Source organism: Eptatretus burgeri, chromosome 2, assembly GCF_056783735.1.
Source record: "Eptatretus burgeri isolate ZD-2024b chromosome 2, Ebu_testis_v1, whole genome shotgun sequence".
Classification (NCBI taxonomy): Eukaryota; Metazoa; Chordata; class Myxini; order Myxiniformes; family Myxinidae; genus Eptatretus; species Eptatretus burgeri.
The window spans coordinates 151,585,960-151,605,211 of record NC_140962.1 but is presented as its reverse complement, the minus strand read 5'-3'; the positions used below and the strand labels follow the sequence as shown (position 1 = coordinate 151,605,211).

General features: G+C 40.4%; 1 protein-coding gene across 1 annotated transcript in view; it reads right to left on the bottom strand.

Moving 5' to 3' along the window:
- The window catches only part of LOC147033556 (52 kDa repressor of the inhibitor of the protein kinase-like), a 57,144-nt gene continuing 37,892 nt past the window's right edge, over positions 1 to 19,252 (bottom strand). The window contains exons 2-3 of the mRNA XM_085855051.1: positions 11,868 to 12,180; positions 1 to 6,702 (exon numbers count right to left, since the gene is read on the bottom strand). Coding sequence (XP_085711177.1) covers positions 4,263 to 6,702; positions 11,868 to 12,180 — 2,753 coding nt within the window. The 3' untranslated portion in view covers positions 1 to 4,262. The remainder of the gene's footprint in view (positions 6,703 to 11,867; positions 12,181 to 19,252) is intronic.

Sequence of the window (19,252 nt, the reverse complement as noted above, 5' to 3'; positions counted from 1 at the left end):
AAAAATGAAGGACAACAGAGTAGCAGCAGAATGTTTGAGTGGAGAAAGATGGTACGAGAATATTGGACGGGACACGAAGGGAACAAGGGAAGGGACTTGTATGAGATGTATCACTGAGTGGGTGGGGGTCGGGGAGTTCCCCATGGATACGCCCCTCAAAATAATTTACTCGATGATGACGTACATCATTGGCATCCATTGTTTTTTTTTAAAATTTTATTCCACATGTGCATCTCTCCAGATAGAAAAAGAAAATAATTTCTAAATTCCACACATTTTATTGGTTTGATTTGGTCCAGGTTTTTTTCATTTGAACCACAAAACATTCCACTGAAAATTTAACCTTTTGTTGAAATTAAAATACAAAGGTTACAATAGAAATATGATGATTGAGCAAAAACTCAAGATTTCAACAAAACACGATAAATAGGATGCCCCCCCCCCCCACTTCCATGAATCATCCATTACTTAAATGGCCCCAAGAAGTCCCACCTTCTCGTGGTTGGCCAGGGAAGGTTTCTGAAATTTTTAATGAACCAGTCAGCAAGGTCTGACGTTCGACTGAAGGTGGCAGGAATTGAATTTACTATGGGTGCTGGCGGGAACTTGACGACTCTTCGCTAAAGACACAATGGGATATTTAATGTTCACCAACGACCCGTGCTGGTAGATAAGACGGGTTTGGCGGATTAATGTCCACGGCACTCGCAATGATCAGTAAGCCTTTCTGCGAAACACCAGGACGACAGTTTGTAGGATTTCAACCCAGACTAGACAGCTTGGAGGAAAATGCACACACATTTCTTTTCTGACCCACTAACCCATCCAACATCCACTTCTAAAATGCCACTTTATTAGCCCCCCCCGCCCCCGTTGGACTTGGTCCAAAACGGGGGCTTATGCATTGGGTCTCATCCGTCCGTGCGGAGCCATATCTTGGTCATGTATGGACCTATTTTGTTCAAGCTTGGCGCAAAGACAATACATGATGGTGTAGATACGCACATCATTTTGTTTCATGATTCGATCAAATGCGGTTGACTGGCGGCCATTTTAGTTGCAAAAGCCTGATGTTGAACACGTCCTCAACCATTTCTCGTACGAGCAATTTATCGATATTATTCATACTTGGCACACAGATGAAGAATGATGGCTTGCATAAGGAAATCTTTTTTTTTTTCTTCTCGAGATCAGATCCAAGATGGCCGACTGGCGGCCATTTTGGGACTTAAATGCATCCGCAACCATTTCTCAGACGCGCATGGTCCGATTTTGTTCAAACGTGGCACAAGCACAGTACATGATGGTATACACATGCAACTCACTTTATTTTGCGATCTGATTAAAGGTATAGATTGAGGGTATAGATTAATGTTGAGAAAGGTACAAACATGGAATGAGGATATAGTGATAAAATGAGTACACAGTTAAAGTAACCAGGTCAAGCTAATTACTTTCAATAATCTCAACTAATAAATGTCAATGTGTGTGTGTGTGTGTCACTGTGTCTCCTCCATAATTCCAAAATTATAAAACCGAGACCTTATTTAATTTTGTCCTTCATCAGGCGATCCTCGGCCACCTTGCTCTCGGGGGTCGTAAGGCGTATCCTTGGTAACCTCACTAGGGTCTGAAGCCACCATGTTTTTTTGGCCTGCTCAACCATGCCTTGACGGGGAACAGGCCACAACGATTTCTTAACGATCAAGTTTTTTTTTTTTCACTTTCCTCGCTCATATTATCGAATGCCTGTTCATCATAGCTACGAATTGCTGGGGACATGGCAATGCTTATAAACGCCCGGAGACGTCAGCGTTCATTGCTTTATTTCATTTCCGCACATGCGATCACCACGAGTGTCTCTTAAACTCAGGAGAATTACAAATTTTAAGCTCCAGAATGGAACTTACAAGCAGTTCCGACTCCTGGAAAAGTGTTCATTTGTCAAATTCAGACATATGTAACATTTCGGGCATCTCCGGGAGGTGTGTGTTTAATATGATGGTTCAGTGATTGCCGACTGCATGCCAAGGGAGCCTTTTCTTATCCACCGCTTCATTAGAGTGCTTAAGCTAGCGCTCTACAATATTTGCACCTTCACTGAATACTGCATATAGATCAATTTGAACAGGAGCCTGGTGTTGGCCTCATGGTTAGGGTAGCTGATTGGGATCCTAGGGTCCTGAGTTTGAGCTCCGTTGGCTGCTGAATTAATACCAGGTGGGGTTGACTCAGCCTGTCATCCTTCTGAGGTCAGCAAAATGAGTACCAGTGTACTGGTAATAGGGACACTGCATCAGTGGCAAAGCCACGTCCCTAACCAATGATGTAACCAGCAGCCATAAGACTGCACTCAAAAGAAACAAAAGACTTGAACAAAGTTCAGGGCTACTCGCCTGCGTTGGCCACGTATTGGTTTGCGGTGCAAAAGGTGGTGGCTGCCTTGCTGAAAATGTGAAATTTTATTTTCAACGACATTTACCATTTTTGTTCTTCCATTATACGACCTGTCACTTCGGCATAGATAAAAACAAATGTAAACTTGAAGGGCACTCGATGGAGTGCATACCTCTGCCACATAATGCCTGATCCGCGAGAACATATTGGGCCCAACACATTTTTGAAATATCAGGCTGTACAGTATGATATCGTTTTTAGCCTGATCTCTCAATGGTGAAGAATCATTTCAGGAATCAAATAATTCTCGTATCCAGATTTGGATCTTCACCAAAATCGAATCAATTCTTCCTTGTCAAACACCCAACTGGTCCACCAAGTTTCATCCGAATCCGTCAACAACTTTTGAGATATCATGCTATATATCATTTTTGGCTCTATCTCAATGGTGAATGGTGAAGAATCACTTTAAAAAATTCAAATAGCCAGATCTGGATTTTCACCAAAATCTAATCAGTTTGTCCTTGTCACACATTGAATCCGTCCACAACTTTTTGAGATATCCTGCACGCAAACAAACAAACACACAAACAAACAAGAAGAAGACATCGTGCAGAGCACGATACTTGCAAAATCCAGAAAACAAATTTGACGTCAAAAATAATTGGTGGTTGTTTTCAATGACCAAATGCAACTCCTCTTCAAATTTCAAGTTAATCGGATGAAATTGGACAATTTTAGAAAGTCGGTCTGTGTTGACCTTTTGGCCGATGTGGACCTGCAAAATAATTGGTGGTTGAATTCAGTGACCTGAAATGTAAATCCTCTTCAAATTTCAAGTCAATTGGATGAAAATTGAGGATTTTAGAAACACCACCTTAGTTGTTGACCTTTGGCCGATGATGACCTCAAAAATAATTGGTGGTTGAATTCAGCGACCTGAAATATAAATCCTCTTCAAATTTCTAGTCAATCGGATGAAAATTGAGGATTTCAGAAATACTACCTTAGTTGTTGACCTTTGGGAGATGTTGACCTCAAAAATAATTGGTGGTTGAATTCAGTGAACTGATATGCAAATCCTCTACAAATTTCAAGTCAATGGGTTGAAAATTGAGGATTTTAGAAATACCACCTTAATTGTTGACTTTGTGCCTATGTTGACCTTTTGACCTCAAAAACAATAGACTTCTTCCTTGCGACAATCTCTACCATGTGGTGAAGTTTCGTGAAGATCGGTTTGAAATTGTGACTTGTCGGCGACAAACAGACAAACAGACAAACAGACAGAATAACAAAATCGACGAACCAATACACTTGAAAAACGTTCGATTTTGCAAATAAAAAACAAACTGACAAAGGGGTGAAAATATTATAACCTCCTTGACCTTTGGTGGCGGAGGTAATTAAACATTTCGCTTAAAAAAAAATTTCTTCCAACGTTTCGTGCATTGCATGGTGAAGCCACCTGGCACGTTCATCAACGTTCAATTGCGATACCGTAGTTAAACACTGGAGGTAGGAAGGCAAAATAAATGATATGATCACAATGAGAAAAAAAAAAGATATTTTCAGTTCTGCAGTAAAGATCATGGCAGGAAAGCCGAGAGGTACGCATGCTCGCTCTGTGTCGCCTGGATTCGAATCCCAACCCAGCTCGAAACTGTCCTCCCGATGCTTCATAGGCCAGGTGATACCCCCGAGCCTCATTCAAGTCAAAGTAATTATCTTTGATTTTTCAGTTGACAACATTTAGCTAAAACAGAGATATTGTCCTCAATATTGAAGAATGTAAGCTTGTGCCGGTCAAGAGCGAAGTGACGGTTTACTATTCGTACATTGTTATCTCATACGGTCCACTATCTCTACTTAAGGATGTCCATAAGCTCCGTTCTCCGTGGATTTCGCCTTGCAAAGTCATCAATGATGCCGTTCAAATCTAAGTCCACACCATCGTGAATGTGCATGAGTAGCAGTCCATTCATCCGATGTTCACACATTGTTGTGCGCATGTAAGTCTGAAGACGTCTCAGTCCCCTGATGGACCGCTCACACTCGCATGATGTTACAGGCATTGTACAGAAGAGACGCATCAGGCAGTGGATGTTGGGGAAAAATAATTTGTCCGTCTGTTTGAGGGTTTTTGCTGCTGTTTTGGGGACTTCTGATGCTGACTTGCCTTTCCACTTTATCTGCCAGCTGTGCACCTCTGTCTCAACTGCCATTGGTGATGGCAGGTCATCTTTGTAGAAGTCCACTAGTTCACTTATGACTTGTGTGTCAACTGTCCCAAATGAGCAGATCACAGACGGGATGAGGTGCAGTGCCTGCGTGGCCCGTCTGGTATGCTCAGTGAAGCGGGTTTGTAGTTCTACGAGCAAGTGGTCGACTAGTGGAATGGTCAGGTTCCGTTTGAAGTATTCTTCTGCTGTGTGTGCTGGGGTGTTGGTACGGTACTGCATCTGTCCAGCGTAAAGAGGAACGGTGGGCATCACTCCCACATCTTCTGCCAGTTTGCTTGCCTCTGCGAACCACTCTTCATTGAAGGTTCTGACGTCCTGAAGACTCTCGGTGACATAGTCAATCTGCCTATATGCCTTGACCATGTCAACACCTCTACCCTGCAAACCAACTGACAAAGCCTTGCTGTAAGCCATAATGTGATGGGTTGTCACCAATGCAATGATGAATTGGAATTGTGTCAATCCCAAGTGGTAGGATCTTGCGTCTTTCAGGGTATCTCGGTCCCAGTTGTGCACATTGTCTCCGCAGATGTCCTCCAGGCATCGCACCACTGGCAGGTACAGCATACGAAATACCTCAAATGCGTCATGACGTTCTACCCACCGTGTCCGACACATCTCTTTCAACTTCACGCGGCTCTGGTTGGTACTTGAGTTCAAAGACTGCTCGTCTATAACTTTCTCCAGTGCACCCTGTCGCTTTGGAGAGTGACTAAAGAATCTCGCAACACCATCCACCAAGTCCATCATGTTTTGCACGATCTGAATGCTGAGGCTCTTCACCATGCATAGATTCAGGACGCGTGAGGCACAGTGACTGTATGTGGCCTTGGGATACAAGTTGAGGATTCGGCTGGACACCTCTTTCATTTTGCCTGCCATAGCACCGGCACCATCATAAGCCTGACCTCTGCAGTTCTCCATGTTGAGTCCCCAGGCCTCTTGTACCATCTGCAATATGGCGTTTGAGAGTGTCTCTCCATCTGTCCCTTCGTCACAAGCCACGAACGCCATGAACTCTTCTCGAATGTCATCATTCCTGTCCACAAATCTGATGACAACAGACATTTGCTCCTTGTTTGCTGCATCAGCGACGTCGTCAGCCGATATGGCGAAAAACACGGCCTCGCAAATCTCTGCCAACAGATTAGCTCGAATGTGGTCCCCACACAACTCTATCAGTTCGTTTTGAGTTGACTTTGATCTGTACGCGCAGTTCTTGCTCGATGTTTTAAAGTGTTGCTCCAACACTTTGTCCCCTGCGTCCACCCGAAATTGGAGTAGCGCTTGGAAGTTTCCTGGGTTGCAATGCTCAACATTCAAGTACTTTGTGTCATCCCGGTGGCCACGGAGAGGGATATTCTGTCGTGCACAGAAGATGACCGTCTTGAGAATGGACATGAGCTTGTCTCTATTCTCCGCAACACGAACAGCTGCTGCCGTGTTTAGCTGTCTGTTGTCAAGTTGTTTTTTGTTCTCCATCATTGCCTTGAATTGAAGCGCATCCGCCATTGCGTCTTTGTGCGACTTCTTTGCGTCCCCCCCTACCGATCCGAAGTGCTTCCCCAGTTTCTCCGATGATTTGTTTAGTTGTGTGAATGGACTATTGACAAATGTGCCGAGCTTATCACGATTCTTGGCGAAGAGAAGGCAATACTTGCACAGGCCACCTTGCAATGATGGTGAATAGACGAGGCCATCATACTTCTGCAACCAGTTTGCTTGAAATGATCGGTTCTTATTGTACATTTTCATCTTCGGGAAGTTGTAGTCGCTACTGGGGGTGAATGGCTGTGTGAGTAAATTGTACTTTAGGTCACCTGTGAGGCTCTCGGTGTCCTTGTAGTACTTTCCTAAGTCATTTCCCAGAGCCAGCAGTGGCAGAGGTATCGTTGGAGGAGAGTCACCAGGCGTGGAGATGCACGCTGGTGCCGGGGCCGACTCAGCCTCCAGGGCTGGAAAAGATGACACCTGGGACTCGGAATGTCGCGTACAACTTGAATCTGTGGCACGTGGCTCGTTTGCCTTCTTGTTGGTGTTTTTGTCCAAAGTGGTAGCTGGCCTGCAAGAGCAAGAAATCAATGCACGTCTTACTTTGAGGAAGCAACTGTTGTTTGTAATCACACGATTCAACACATCAAATGTAAACTTTGCTTTTGTTTGTGATAGACATATGGATGTTCTGATTATTACATTTGTTGAAAAGAAAATATATGTAAGAGGGTCACAACCAAGTACATGAAACAACAGGATCCATCCAGGAAAAAATGGCTGCGCCTATAGTTATAACTATCGTACGTGCTCTCATGTACTTGCTGGCAGTTTACGTTAACTTTTGAATTACTTTGGAATTACTGTTGTGGTGTATGTACTGCAGTACGGTTTGTCTGTAACTAAAGCGATTACAGATCTAATTACAGTAGTCTCGAGATAATTACTCCTTAACACTAGAGTTTAAACTACAGTTGATTACAGTTATAATTACAGTAGTCTCGAGATAATTACTCCTCGATACTAGAGTTTAAACTACAGTTGATTACAGTTATAAATACAGTAGTGTCGAGATAATTACTCCTTAACACTCGAGTTTAAACTGCAGTTGAGTACAGTTATAAATACAGTAGTCTCGAGATAATTACTCCTTAACACGAGAGTTTAAACTACAGTTGATTACAGTTATAATTTCAGTAGTCTCGAGATAATTACTCCTCGATACTAGAGTTTAAACTACAGTTGATTACAGTTATAATTACAGTAGTCTCGAGATAATTACTCCTGGATACTAGAGTTTAAACTACAGTTGATTACAGTTATAAATACAGTAGTGTTGAGATAATTACTCCTTAACACTCGAGTTTAAACTGCAGTTGATTACAGTTATAAATACAGTAGTCTCGAGATAATTACTCCTTAACACTAGAGTTTTAACTACAGTTGATTACAGTTATAATTTCAGTAGTCTCGAGATAATTACTCCTCGATACTAGAGTTTAAACTACAGTTGATTGCAGTTATAATTACAGTAGTCTCGAGATAATTACTCCTGGATACTAGAGTTGAAACTACAGTTGATTACAGTTATAATTACAGTAGTCTCGAGATAATTACTCCTCGATACTAGAGTTTAAACTACAGTTGATTACAGTTATAAATACAGTAGTCTCGAGATAATTACTCCTTAACACTCGAGTTTAAACTGCAGTTGATTACAGTTATAATTTCAGTAGTCTCGAGATAATTACTCCTCGATACTAGAGTTTAAACTACAGTTGATTACAGTTATAATTACAGTAGTCTCGAGATAATTACTCCTGGATACGAGAGTTTAAACTACAGTTGATTACAGTTATAAATACAGTAGTGTCGAGATAATTACTCCTTAACACCCGAGTTTAAACTGCAGTTGATTACAGTTATAAATACAGTAGTCTCGAGATAATTACTCCTGGATACTAGAGTTGAAACTACAGTTGATTACAATTATAATTACAGTAGTCTCGAGATAATTACTCCTCGATACTAGAGTTTAAACTACAGTTCATTACAGTTATAAATACAGTAGTCTTGAGATAATTACTCCTGAACACGAGAGTTTAAACTACAGTTGATTACAGTTATAATTTCAGTAGTCTCGAGATAATTACTCCTCGATACTAGAGTTTAAACTACAGTTGATTACAGTTATAATTACAGTAGTCTCGAGATAATTACTCCTGGATACGAGAGTTTAAACTATAGTTGATTACAGTTATAAATACAGTAGTGTCGAGATAATTACTCCTTAACACCCGAGTTTAAACTGCAGTTGATTACAGTTATAAATACAGTAGTCTCGAGATAATTACTCCTCGATACTAGAGTTTAAACTACAGTTGATTACAGTTATAATTACAGTCGTCTCGAGATAATTACTCCTGGATACCAGAATTTAAACTACAGTTGATTACAGTAATAAATACAGTAGTGTCGAGATAATTACTCCTCGATACTAGAGTTTAAACTACAGTTGATTACAGTTATAATTACAGTAGTCTCGAGATAATTACTCCTGGATACTAGAATTTAAACTACAGTTGATTACAGTTATAAATACAGTAGTCTCGAGATAATTACTCCTTAACACTAGAGTTTAAACTACAGTTGATTACAGTTATAATTTCAGTCGTCTCGAGATAATTACTCCTCGATACTAGAGTTTAAACTACAGTTGATTACAGTTATAATTACAGTAGTCTCGAGATAATTACTCCTGGAGACTAGAATTTAAACTACAGTTGATTACAGTTATAAATACAGTAGTCTCGAGATAATTACTCCTTCACACTAGAGTTTAAACTACAGTTGATTACAGTTATAATTTCAGTAGTCTCGAGATAATTACTCCTTAACACTAGAGTTTAAACTACAGTTGATTACAGTTATAATTTCAGTAGTCTCGAGATAATTACTCCTCGATACTAGAGTTTAAACTACAGTTGATTACAGTTATAATTACAGTAGTCTCGAGATAATTACTCCTGGATACTAGAATTTAAACTACAGTTGATTACAGTTATAAATACAGTAGTCTCGAGATAATTACTCCTTAACACTAGAGTTTAAACTACAGTTGATTACAGTTATAAATACAGTAGTCTCGAGATAATTACTCCTTAACACTAGAGTTTAAACTACAGTTGATTACAGTTATAATTTCAGTAGTCTCGAGATAATTACTCCTCGATACTAGAGTTTAAACTACAGTTGATTACAGTTATAAATACAGTAGTCTCGAGATAATTACTCCTTAACACTAGAGTTTAAACTACAGTTGATTACAGTTATAATTACAGTAGTCTCGAGATAATTACTCCTTGATACGAGAGTTTAAACTACAGTTGATTACAGTTATAATTACAGTAGTCTCGAGATAATTACTCCTCGATACTAAAGTTTAAACTACAGTTGATTACAGATCTAATTACAGTAGTCTCGAGATAATTACTCCTCGATACTCGAGTTTAAACTACAGTTGATTACAGATCTAATTACAGTAGTCTCGAGATAATTACTCCTCAATACTACAGTTTAAACTACAGTTGATTACAGTTATAATGACAGTAGTCTGCAGAGAATTACGGTAGTAAAGCGATGGTTTTGCGTGATAGTTGTTTTTTTAAACGATACGATAGTTACGATAGTTTCTGCCTGGTGAATTGCAAATTTGTGATGTCGAGGAGAAACGGAGCGAGCAGTGTCCGACCATAAATTTAGATACCCCACAGGAAAATTTGGGAATATCGAGCTACTTGATGAAAAGGCCTCAGGCCTGTCAACAGCTGATTTGAAAAAAAAAACAGCTGAAGATTTTGGAATCTTTACCACAACTATGGAAATACATCGTGCCCGGGCACGAAACCTAAACTCACCATTGCAGATCACTCCAGATCATGAATTATAATAATGGACGATGTAGCCATTGAAACTTTGAATTACCTGGTGAAATAGTTCAGAATTGTACCAACCCTACCCCCTCTCTCCCACCCCATCCCTCTTTCCAACCCTGACCCCTCTCTTTCTCTGACCCCTCCCCTCTCCCCTCTCTCTCCACTCCATTATATCTCTCTCTCCCAACCCTCCTCCTGGTCCCCCACCTTTCCCCCCTGTTGAGGGGACTGCAGCATGTACGAATCAGATTTGGAGCCAACCGGTGGGGTGCAAAGGTCGCTGCATGTACGAGCTGTTGGTGTTGAATACTCCCGCCCCAGGTCTCAAAGTGTTTGTGTGTTTGTGTGTGTGCATGTGTGTCGTTGATTGGTATCTTCATATGCGAGTTTCAGAATGTAGAATGGAGTCCTCCCAGGGTGCGCGCAAAGTGTCCACCTTCATTTCAGTTCGGGATCACGATTCATGGACCAAGCTGTGAAGTTTTCTGTTCTCAAAGTTTAGTGCCGAGAGCTCTCTTCAGGATCGTCACTGAGCCCCGGACAGCTTCCAACTGTAGTTCGTTTGAAATAATATTCCCAGGGATGGTTTTTAGCTCACCTATAAAGTAGTTCTGGGGAGCTTAAAGAAAGGCACGTTGTCAGTCCATCCACAAATACTTGCAACTTCTTCTCAGAAACTACACATACGATTTCAGTGAAATGTGATGACAACCTTCATCACCCGTGATGGCATTGAAAAAACAAAGGGTCTCAAGGGGTCAACAGAGGGGGTTTATGGGGAGGGGGGGTTGCCCACCCCCCCAAGAGGTATTTGCTTTCTTCTCAGAAACGATACATGCAATTCTGATGAAACTTGACCACCACCTTTCATCACCTGTGATGTACAATAGTTTGTTCATGGCACAAAAAACAAACAAACAAACACGTATTTGCTTTCTTCTCCATTATACATATTTTGTGGGTCATCCATGTCTACCAGTGGTTGCCTGGTTATCTGATCCAGCCGCTACCAGGTCAGTGCTGAGGGGTATTGCTCCTATGTTTAATACCTCTGTGAGGTTCTTTGTCATCATTGCTGAAGGTCCAGCTATCACTGGTACCACTTTGGCATTCTTGATATTACAGGATCTTTTCACTTCATTCTTGAGGTCTTGGTGTTTAGTCATTTTCTTTATTTCTGAATCATTGAGTCTGAAATCACTGGCATTAACACCTCAATCAGCAATGACTTCTTCTCTTTTTTTGTACCAATGTATGATATCTGGTCGCAATGCCTTGTTTTCGATGTTCACACTCGACGGGATCATTCTGTCGTACGTGAGCGGTCGGTACTTACACGTTTTCAGCGATTGATTTTGGTTCATGTTCCCACAAATTTTCCAGAACTGGAATACCAAAGTTATTGCAGATGTGCCAGCGGATTACATTATAAACGATGTTGTGTCATTGTGTGTACAGCTGTTCTGACATGAGTTTTTTGTGTGTGTTCGGACATTAAGCAGGACATATCATTCTCTTTGCTAACCCCACCTCCACCCTCACCTTTCTCTCCTTTTTATTTTTCATACTCCTCTCTCTCTCTCCATCAGCGAAGTGACGGGTTGTATTTGGTAGTTAAGAATAATTTGGAGGAGTTGTGCAAATACCTTCACTTTCCTTGTAATTAGCAAATATCTTCATTCAAAACATAAACTGCAATGTTAAGAAAAATAAATCCAGGGTTCGTTATTTAACGGACCTTTTACAGTGGTTATAAACGTTTCAAATGTGAATCCTCATACGTGCCTCACAGTTTACTAACCGAAGGAATGCTTTACCACACACGGTGCACAAGGGTGGGTGCACCCCGTGGTGGATATGGGTGTGCTTTCTCACACCAGATGGATCGATGAAAGTCTTTGCACAAAACTTGCAGATGTAGGGACGTTCCCTTGTGTGAACTCGCATATGAATCTGACAGGCCGATGAACGAAAAGAACAATCGGTGCACTTGAAATTGTTGTCACCGGGAAGTGTTTGGCGACTCTTCACACATCCCGTCAAACCAGCATTCATGGCAAAGCTGCGAGAGAAAGGTGTGCAGGGGACCTTCGCGACCATCTTCTTGTGTTTCTCTGCAAAAATCGTTCATGAGAAAAAAAAGAACATAAATAAATTAAGTTTTTGTTTTAAAGAAAACTGCTCCATTGGAAAGAAGTTGAAAGTATGCCTTCAAAGAACATTCAGCTTAACAAGTCAAACCAAGAGCAAATTGTTTCCAAGAAAATGCTCTCAAATTAATCTATTTAAAAACGACACGTTCTTCAATTCCAACCAAACGCTATCGATTGCAGGCAAAAATAAATGCCTGTGGTTTACGAAGGAAATTATCCTGTTAGAAAGAAAAAAAAAATCCTTCATTTTGGGTTTCTTTTAGTCTCAAGTTGGACAAATATGACAAATAATAATTCAGTATTTGCAAAGGAGTATTGGAAGTGTCAGTCAGACTGATGACAGATTTCTGCATATACAATATGTCCTTGATAAATGAACCTGACACACTATGTCCCAGAGAAATGAACCTGACACACTATGTCCTTGATAAATGAACCTGACACACTATGTCCCAGAGAAATCAACCGGAGACACTATGTCCTTGAGAAATCAAACTGACACACAATGTCCTTGAGAACTGATTAAAAACATCACAATGTCCTTGAGAACTGATTAAAAACATCACAATGTCCTTGAGAAATGATTAAAAACATCACAATGTCCTTGAGAAATGATTAAAAACATCACTATGTGCTTGAGAAATAATACTTCAAAACATCACGCTGTCCTTGAGAAATCAAACTGACACACAATGTCCTTGAGAACTGATTAAAAACATCACAATGTCCTTGAGAACTGATTAAAAACATCACAATGTCCTTGAGAACTGATTAAAAACATCACAATGTCCTTGAGAAATGATTAAAAACATCACAATGTCCTTGAGAAATGATTAAAAACATCACTATGTGCTTGAGAAATAATACTTCAAAACATCACGCTGTCCTTGAGAAATGATTAAAAACATCACTATGTCCTTGAGAAATAATAATGCAAATCATCACAATGTCCTTGAGAAATGATTAAAAACATCATGTTGTCCTTGAGAAATGATTCAAAACATCATTATGTCCTTGAGAAATAATTCAAAACATCACTATGTCCTTGAGAAATAATTCAAAACATCTCTATGTCCTTGAGAAATAATTCAAAACATCACTATGTCCTTGAGAAATTATTAAAAACATCACTACGTCCTTGAGAAATAATTCAAAACATCACTACGTCCTTGAGAAATGATTAAAACCATCACTAAGTCCTTGAGAAATAATAATTCAAACCATCACAATGTCCTTGAGAAATGATTAAAAACATCACGCCGTCCTTGAGAAATGATTAAACACATCACAATGCCCTTGAGAAATAATTCAAAACATCACTATGTCCTTGAGAAATAATTCAAAACATCACTACGTCCTTGAGAAATAATTAAAAACATCACTACGTCCTTGAGAAATCATTCAAATCATCACTATGTCCTTCAGAATTGATTCAAATCATCACTATGATCTTGAGATATAATTCAAAACATCACTATGTCCTTGAGATATGATTCAAAACATCACTATGTCCTCAAGAAATGATTCAAATAATCACTATGTCCTCAAGAAATAATTCAAACATCACTATGTTCTTGAGAAATGATTAAAAACATCACTATGTCCTTGAGAAATGATTAAAAACATCACTATGTCCTTGAGAAATAATAATTCAAAACATCACTATGTCCTCAAGAAATGATTCAAAACATCACTATGTCCTCAAGAAATGATTCAAATAATCACTATGTCCTTGAGAAATGATTCAAATCATCACTATGTCCTCAAGAAATGATTCAAATAATCACTATGTCCTTGAGAAATGATTCAAATCATCACTATGTCCTTGAGAAATGATTCAAATCATCACTATGTCCTTGAGAAATGATTCAAAACATCACTATGTCCTTGAGAAATGATTCAAAACATCACTATGTCCTTGAGAAATGATTCAAAACATCACTATGTCCTTGAGAAATGATTCAAATCGTCACTATATCCTTGAGAAATGCTTCAAATCATCACTATGTCCTTGAGAATTGATTCAAAACATCTCTATGTCCTCAAGAAATGATTCAAATAATCACTATGTCCTTGAGAAATGATTCAAATCATCACTATGTCCTTGAGAAATGATTCAAATCATCACTATGTCCTTGAGAAATGATTCAAAACATCACTATGTCCTTGAGAAATGATTCAAAACATCACTATGTCCTTGAGAAATGATTCAAAACATCACTATGTCCTTGAGAAATGATTCAAATCGTCACTATATCCTTGAGAAATGCTTCAAAACATCACTATGTCCTTGAGAAATGATTCAAAACATCACTATGTCCTTGAGAAATAATTCAAATCATCACTATGTCCTTGAGAAATAATTCAAATCATCACTATGTCCTTGAGAAATAATTCAAATCATCACTATGTCCTTGAGAAATGATTCAAATCATCACTATGTCCTTGAGAAATAATTCAAATCATCACTATATCCTTGAGAAATTCAAATCATCACTATGTCCTTGAGAAATAATTCAAATCATCACTATGTCCTTGAGACATTCAAATCGTCAATGTCCTTGAGAAATAATTCAAAACTAGCGTTAATCAGCTCACTGCGCTCGCCCCAAGAGCTACAACAGATGAACTCATGTTAATAATTGCATTTTACATCACAATTCAGCAATGTCCGCCATTAATCCCTCTTTCTCTCTTGTGTACTGCTGAAGACGGAGAACCACATGACCAAGGAGGTAGTGACGCATATGCTTATGCCACGACCTAACTTGAGAGACACTCCACTCCAAAATTCTGATTTGGTGTTGTATGTTGATGGATTGTCTTCATGGGCACCTAATGGTTCACTGCTATCAGGGTATGCTATATGTACTGAATTCAAAGTTGTAGAAAGTGGGAAGTTGCCTAAAAATTGCTCAGCACAACAAGCGGAAGTTTTTCTCGAATGCGAGCATGTTGTCTGGCACTGGGACAAACTGTCACTGTTTATACGGATTCTCATTACATGTATGGCATAGTGCATGACTTTGGCACTCTGTGGCGTGAACGAGGGTTCCTCGTTATCTAATTTATTAGAAAAGTTATCTAATTGCTAACGTACTCAAAGCTATCCTGCTATCTTCTGCTTTCGCCGTTGTTAAATATGGCGTGCATACTGGAGACTCTGATGATGTTTCGAAGGGAAATGCAAAAGCAGATGAAGCTGCAAAAGTGGCAGCAATTTCCCCTAACACTATTGGTGTCTCAATATGTTGCCGCACCAGCCAACAATACCCCGTCCTAAAAGGACGTTGCTGCTTTACAAGCAGGTGTTGATGTAAAGGAAAAGGATCTGCGAGTAGTGTCGGGATGTAAATATGACAATGACTCTCAGCTGTAGACTTCCCATGATGGCCGCATGGTTGCTCCACAAGCTTTATTGTCATGGCTTGCTCGTCTGGCACATGGAGTTGGCCATATGAGTAAGGGGGGGAGGGGGATGTGTGCATTAATTTCAGCACATCGGTATGCTCTTGGATTCACACCAAGAGCTGAACAGTACTGCAGAACTTACCAAATTTGTCAGGAGCACAGCCCAGGGAAAGGCCCAAAAACTGCCTTTACGGCACATCCATCTTCAATGGGCTCTTTTGTACAAATACAAATGGATTTTGTTCAAATGCCAAATGTTGTGGGCATGAATATATTCTAGTTGTAGTTAATATGTTCTCCAAATGGGTTGAGGCATATCCATGTAGGAAAGCAGACGCAACCACCAAAGCCGAAGTGCGAATGAATGATTTCCTTTGCAGATTTGGGACACCTTGTAAACTTTCAAGTGATCAGGGAAGGCATTTCATGGGAAAAGTAGTACAGAAATTGTGAAAAGCCTGACAGGTAAAACAACATCTCGATTGCCCCTACCATCCACATTCAGCCGGAGTTGTAGAAAGGCAAAATGGGATTCTAAAAAATAAACGAGCAAAGATCTGCAGCCAAACTGGTCTAAAGTGGCCAGATGCCTTACCTAAAGTATTCATGGCAATGGATCGACTGCAAATAGGAAAACGAGTCTTTCCCCACATGAAATTCTTATGGGACGTCCAATGAGAGTGCTGTCGTGTCCAGGGGGTTAGACCCCGACCTGCACAAATGGTCAAACTTCTCTCTTGGAGGTCTACAGCTGAGATTCTTGGAGATTCATGTGCACGCATGGGAAAACAGTTAAGCGCTGCACCACAACGGCATGGATAGTAGATGCCAAACTTGAAAGTACATGCCGAGGTATAAGAATGCTCCAAACTTCATGGCTCAACCAAACCATCAACGGCTAATGTCCTGCTCAGCACGTGAGCCAAATTAACACAGCATGAATACGAGAATCGTGCAGCCTTCGTTGTGCCGAGAGCAAAAACGAGATCCTCCATGTCCTCTGTTGAACATCCTCTCTCGGCTTATTTCGTCTCCTGCCTCCCACGCCCTCTTCCTCCTCATGCGTTTCACGTCATGCCCATCAAACCTCCGCCTGCAGGGCGTGGGCTGCTCGCACGAAACCCAGGAAGGCACGTTTTGCTTGCTATCATGGTTTTGGTTATAAAAACATAGGGGAAAGTCACAGGGGGGCAATTACATACTGGAAAAGTTATCCTTGATCCCTCCCTAATTAACACGGAACCACCCTCCATGTAATGACAAGTAACACTTAAGCACACAGTCTCCCTCCTTAATTACGTCAAGATGTCTCCTTCACATCCACGGGCCAAGCAATCTACACAATGCTATCTCTCCTCTGAAATCCCTTCATCTACCCCACAAACATCACAGTACCATCATCATCCCCATTAATTGTAAAAGAAATGGATATCCATCAGATGGATGACACAATGTTTGTATTTTGCATTGCCTAAACTAATGCAGTCAAAGCTTTTTATTCACAGGTGAAGGAAGCATTGCCAGAGCCAGCTGCAGCTGACTGCCATAACTTCAAACCTAGTGACTGTCGATATAAAAACTCATAAGAGAAAGACCACCCTGCGATCAAGGTGGACTGGGCCATATAAAGTCTTGTGGAAGTGCAAACAAATTATATAAATTTTTTCTCAATTATATTCAAGTGTTGCTGAAACTTTTGAGTGAACAAAGTCAGATAAGGCCTCACTGTGATGGAGTCAAAAGGATTGTGTGAATACAGTCCCCTCCCCTGACAGCCCTTTGATTTCCCATTGTCTTATAAGTGATTATATAATAGATCAAGAATTTGCCATATACTCATATACATTCCAGGGCTGAGAACTCTATATGCTTTGAAGAGACATTGTTATGCTACCACTGGAATGTTTATTGAGATTAGTGTGCCTGTTTTCTTGAGCCTTATCCTACTTCTTCTCTGGAAGCTGTTTTCAAACTCATTTGTTTGGTTGAACTTGACATGACCACTGCTGAATGGCCTTAAGTGTTCACACCCCTTTTCCCCAAAAGCGAGCCACAGCAGTTTCTGTGCCTTATGTCTGCCAAACCACAGTCGATGATTATTCCCAGGTGCCCCACCAACTCACCCTCCCTCTCATGCCGAGGCATAAGAATGCTCCAATCGAGGCATGAGCTCAGAGAGAGGACCGTGCGAGATTTTTCCTTGCATTTTGTCCTGTTCCTCTTTCTCCAAATGCACATATGTCAATTAAATGGTTCAAACTTGAAAGTACTTCCGGTTTCGGGTTTTGAGGCTACGGCTGGTTCTCTCGGGGGTTTCTGCCGACTTTCTCAAAGTTAAGTTTCTGGTCGTTATTTGTCACATTTTCACTTTATTTTCTTTCCTACATGTTTACAGTGTGTTCCTAGTTTGGTTTTGTTTCAAAAATTGTGCTGTTTTATGAGTTTTCGTCAATCTTGTCTCATCAGGTTTCCTTGAGGCCTACCCGTCTTTCCCGACTCAGTGTACGATCGTTTTTATTTGTATTTTCTCCCTATTACCATCAGTTCCTATTTTCTCCACTTTTCCCACCGCTCCCCCCCCTCTCTCCCTCCCAACTACGCCTTCTGTTTCTTGTCTTAAAATTAAAAAATAAATAACAAAGAAAAACAAGAACCTTCTCTCCCTCCATCCCCACAAGTTCCGACACTTCTTCTTCTTCTTCCTCCCGCCGTCATTCCATCTTTCTTCTATTTGAGCTGACCCACTTTCACCATTACCTTCACAATTTCTTCCTTCAACCTTCCATTCCCTCATCTTACCTCATCTTCAAAAATCCATCAACATTTTTTTTCCCTTGTATCCTTTCTTACTATACACCTCCCGAAACCACGTGCTTCTTCTGGAATTGTTTCTCCTCTCTGCGTTTGCCGATCCAAATTCACCATTCACCTCACTATTTTTCTTCCACCTTTTCTTCACCAAATGTAATGCAATCTTTGTCAAAAAAATCAAAATAAATAACAATAATAATCAAAATGGTTTCTTATAATGCTTCATCTTCCTCTTTCACACGTGTGGTTCTCATTACTGTATCATAATTCATGACTCTTTTTCTATTTCAACAGACTGCTCTCAATTCGACCTTTCCTTCATCCCTTGACTAAAAAGTTCAACTGCTGCGACGTTTCTTCTCTGCATTCTCTTAATTCGCCTTTATTGCGTACTTCAAGTAATGTCTTTAGTCACATCTCTAACCTAAATTTATTTTTAAAACCTCAGTTTACAATGCATATTCGTTTTCCATCAATCTTCCTTTTTTTCCAACTTCAGTGCCAATTCACCCCTCTCATCCCTCCTTCTCAAAGCACAATCACACTCTTCCACCTCCAAGCTTCCCTTTCACCTTTCTCAAAAACTCCCCCCCTCACCTTTCTCCCTCAACTCTCCCCACTCACCCATCTTCTCCCAATCACCTCCATCACTCCCCCTTCTTAAAGTTCCCCTCCCTCACATCCATAAAGCTGCCTCCTTCCCATGCCCTCTCTCCTCTATCTCATCACTCCACCTCCTCAAATCCTCAACTGTCTTCTGCCCCCTCTCTTATTACTACCAATTGTACCTCAACCCAGCACCACGGAGCCT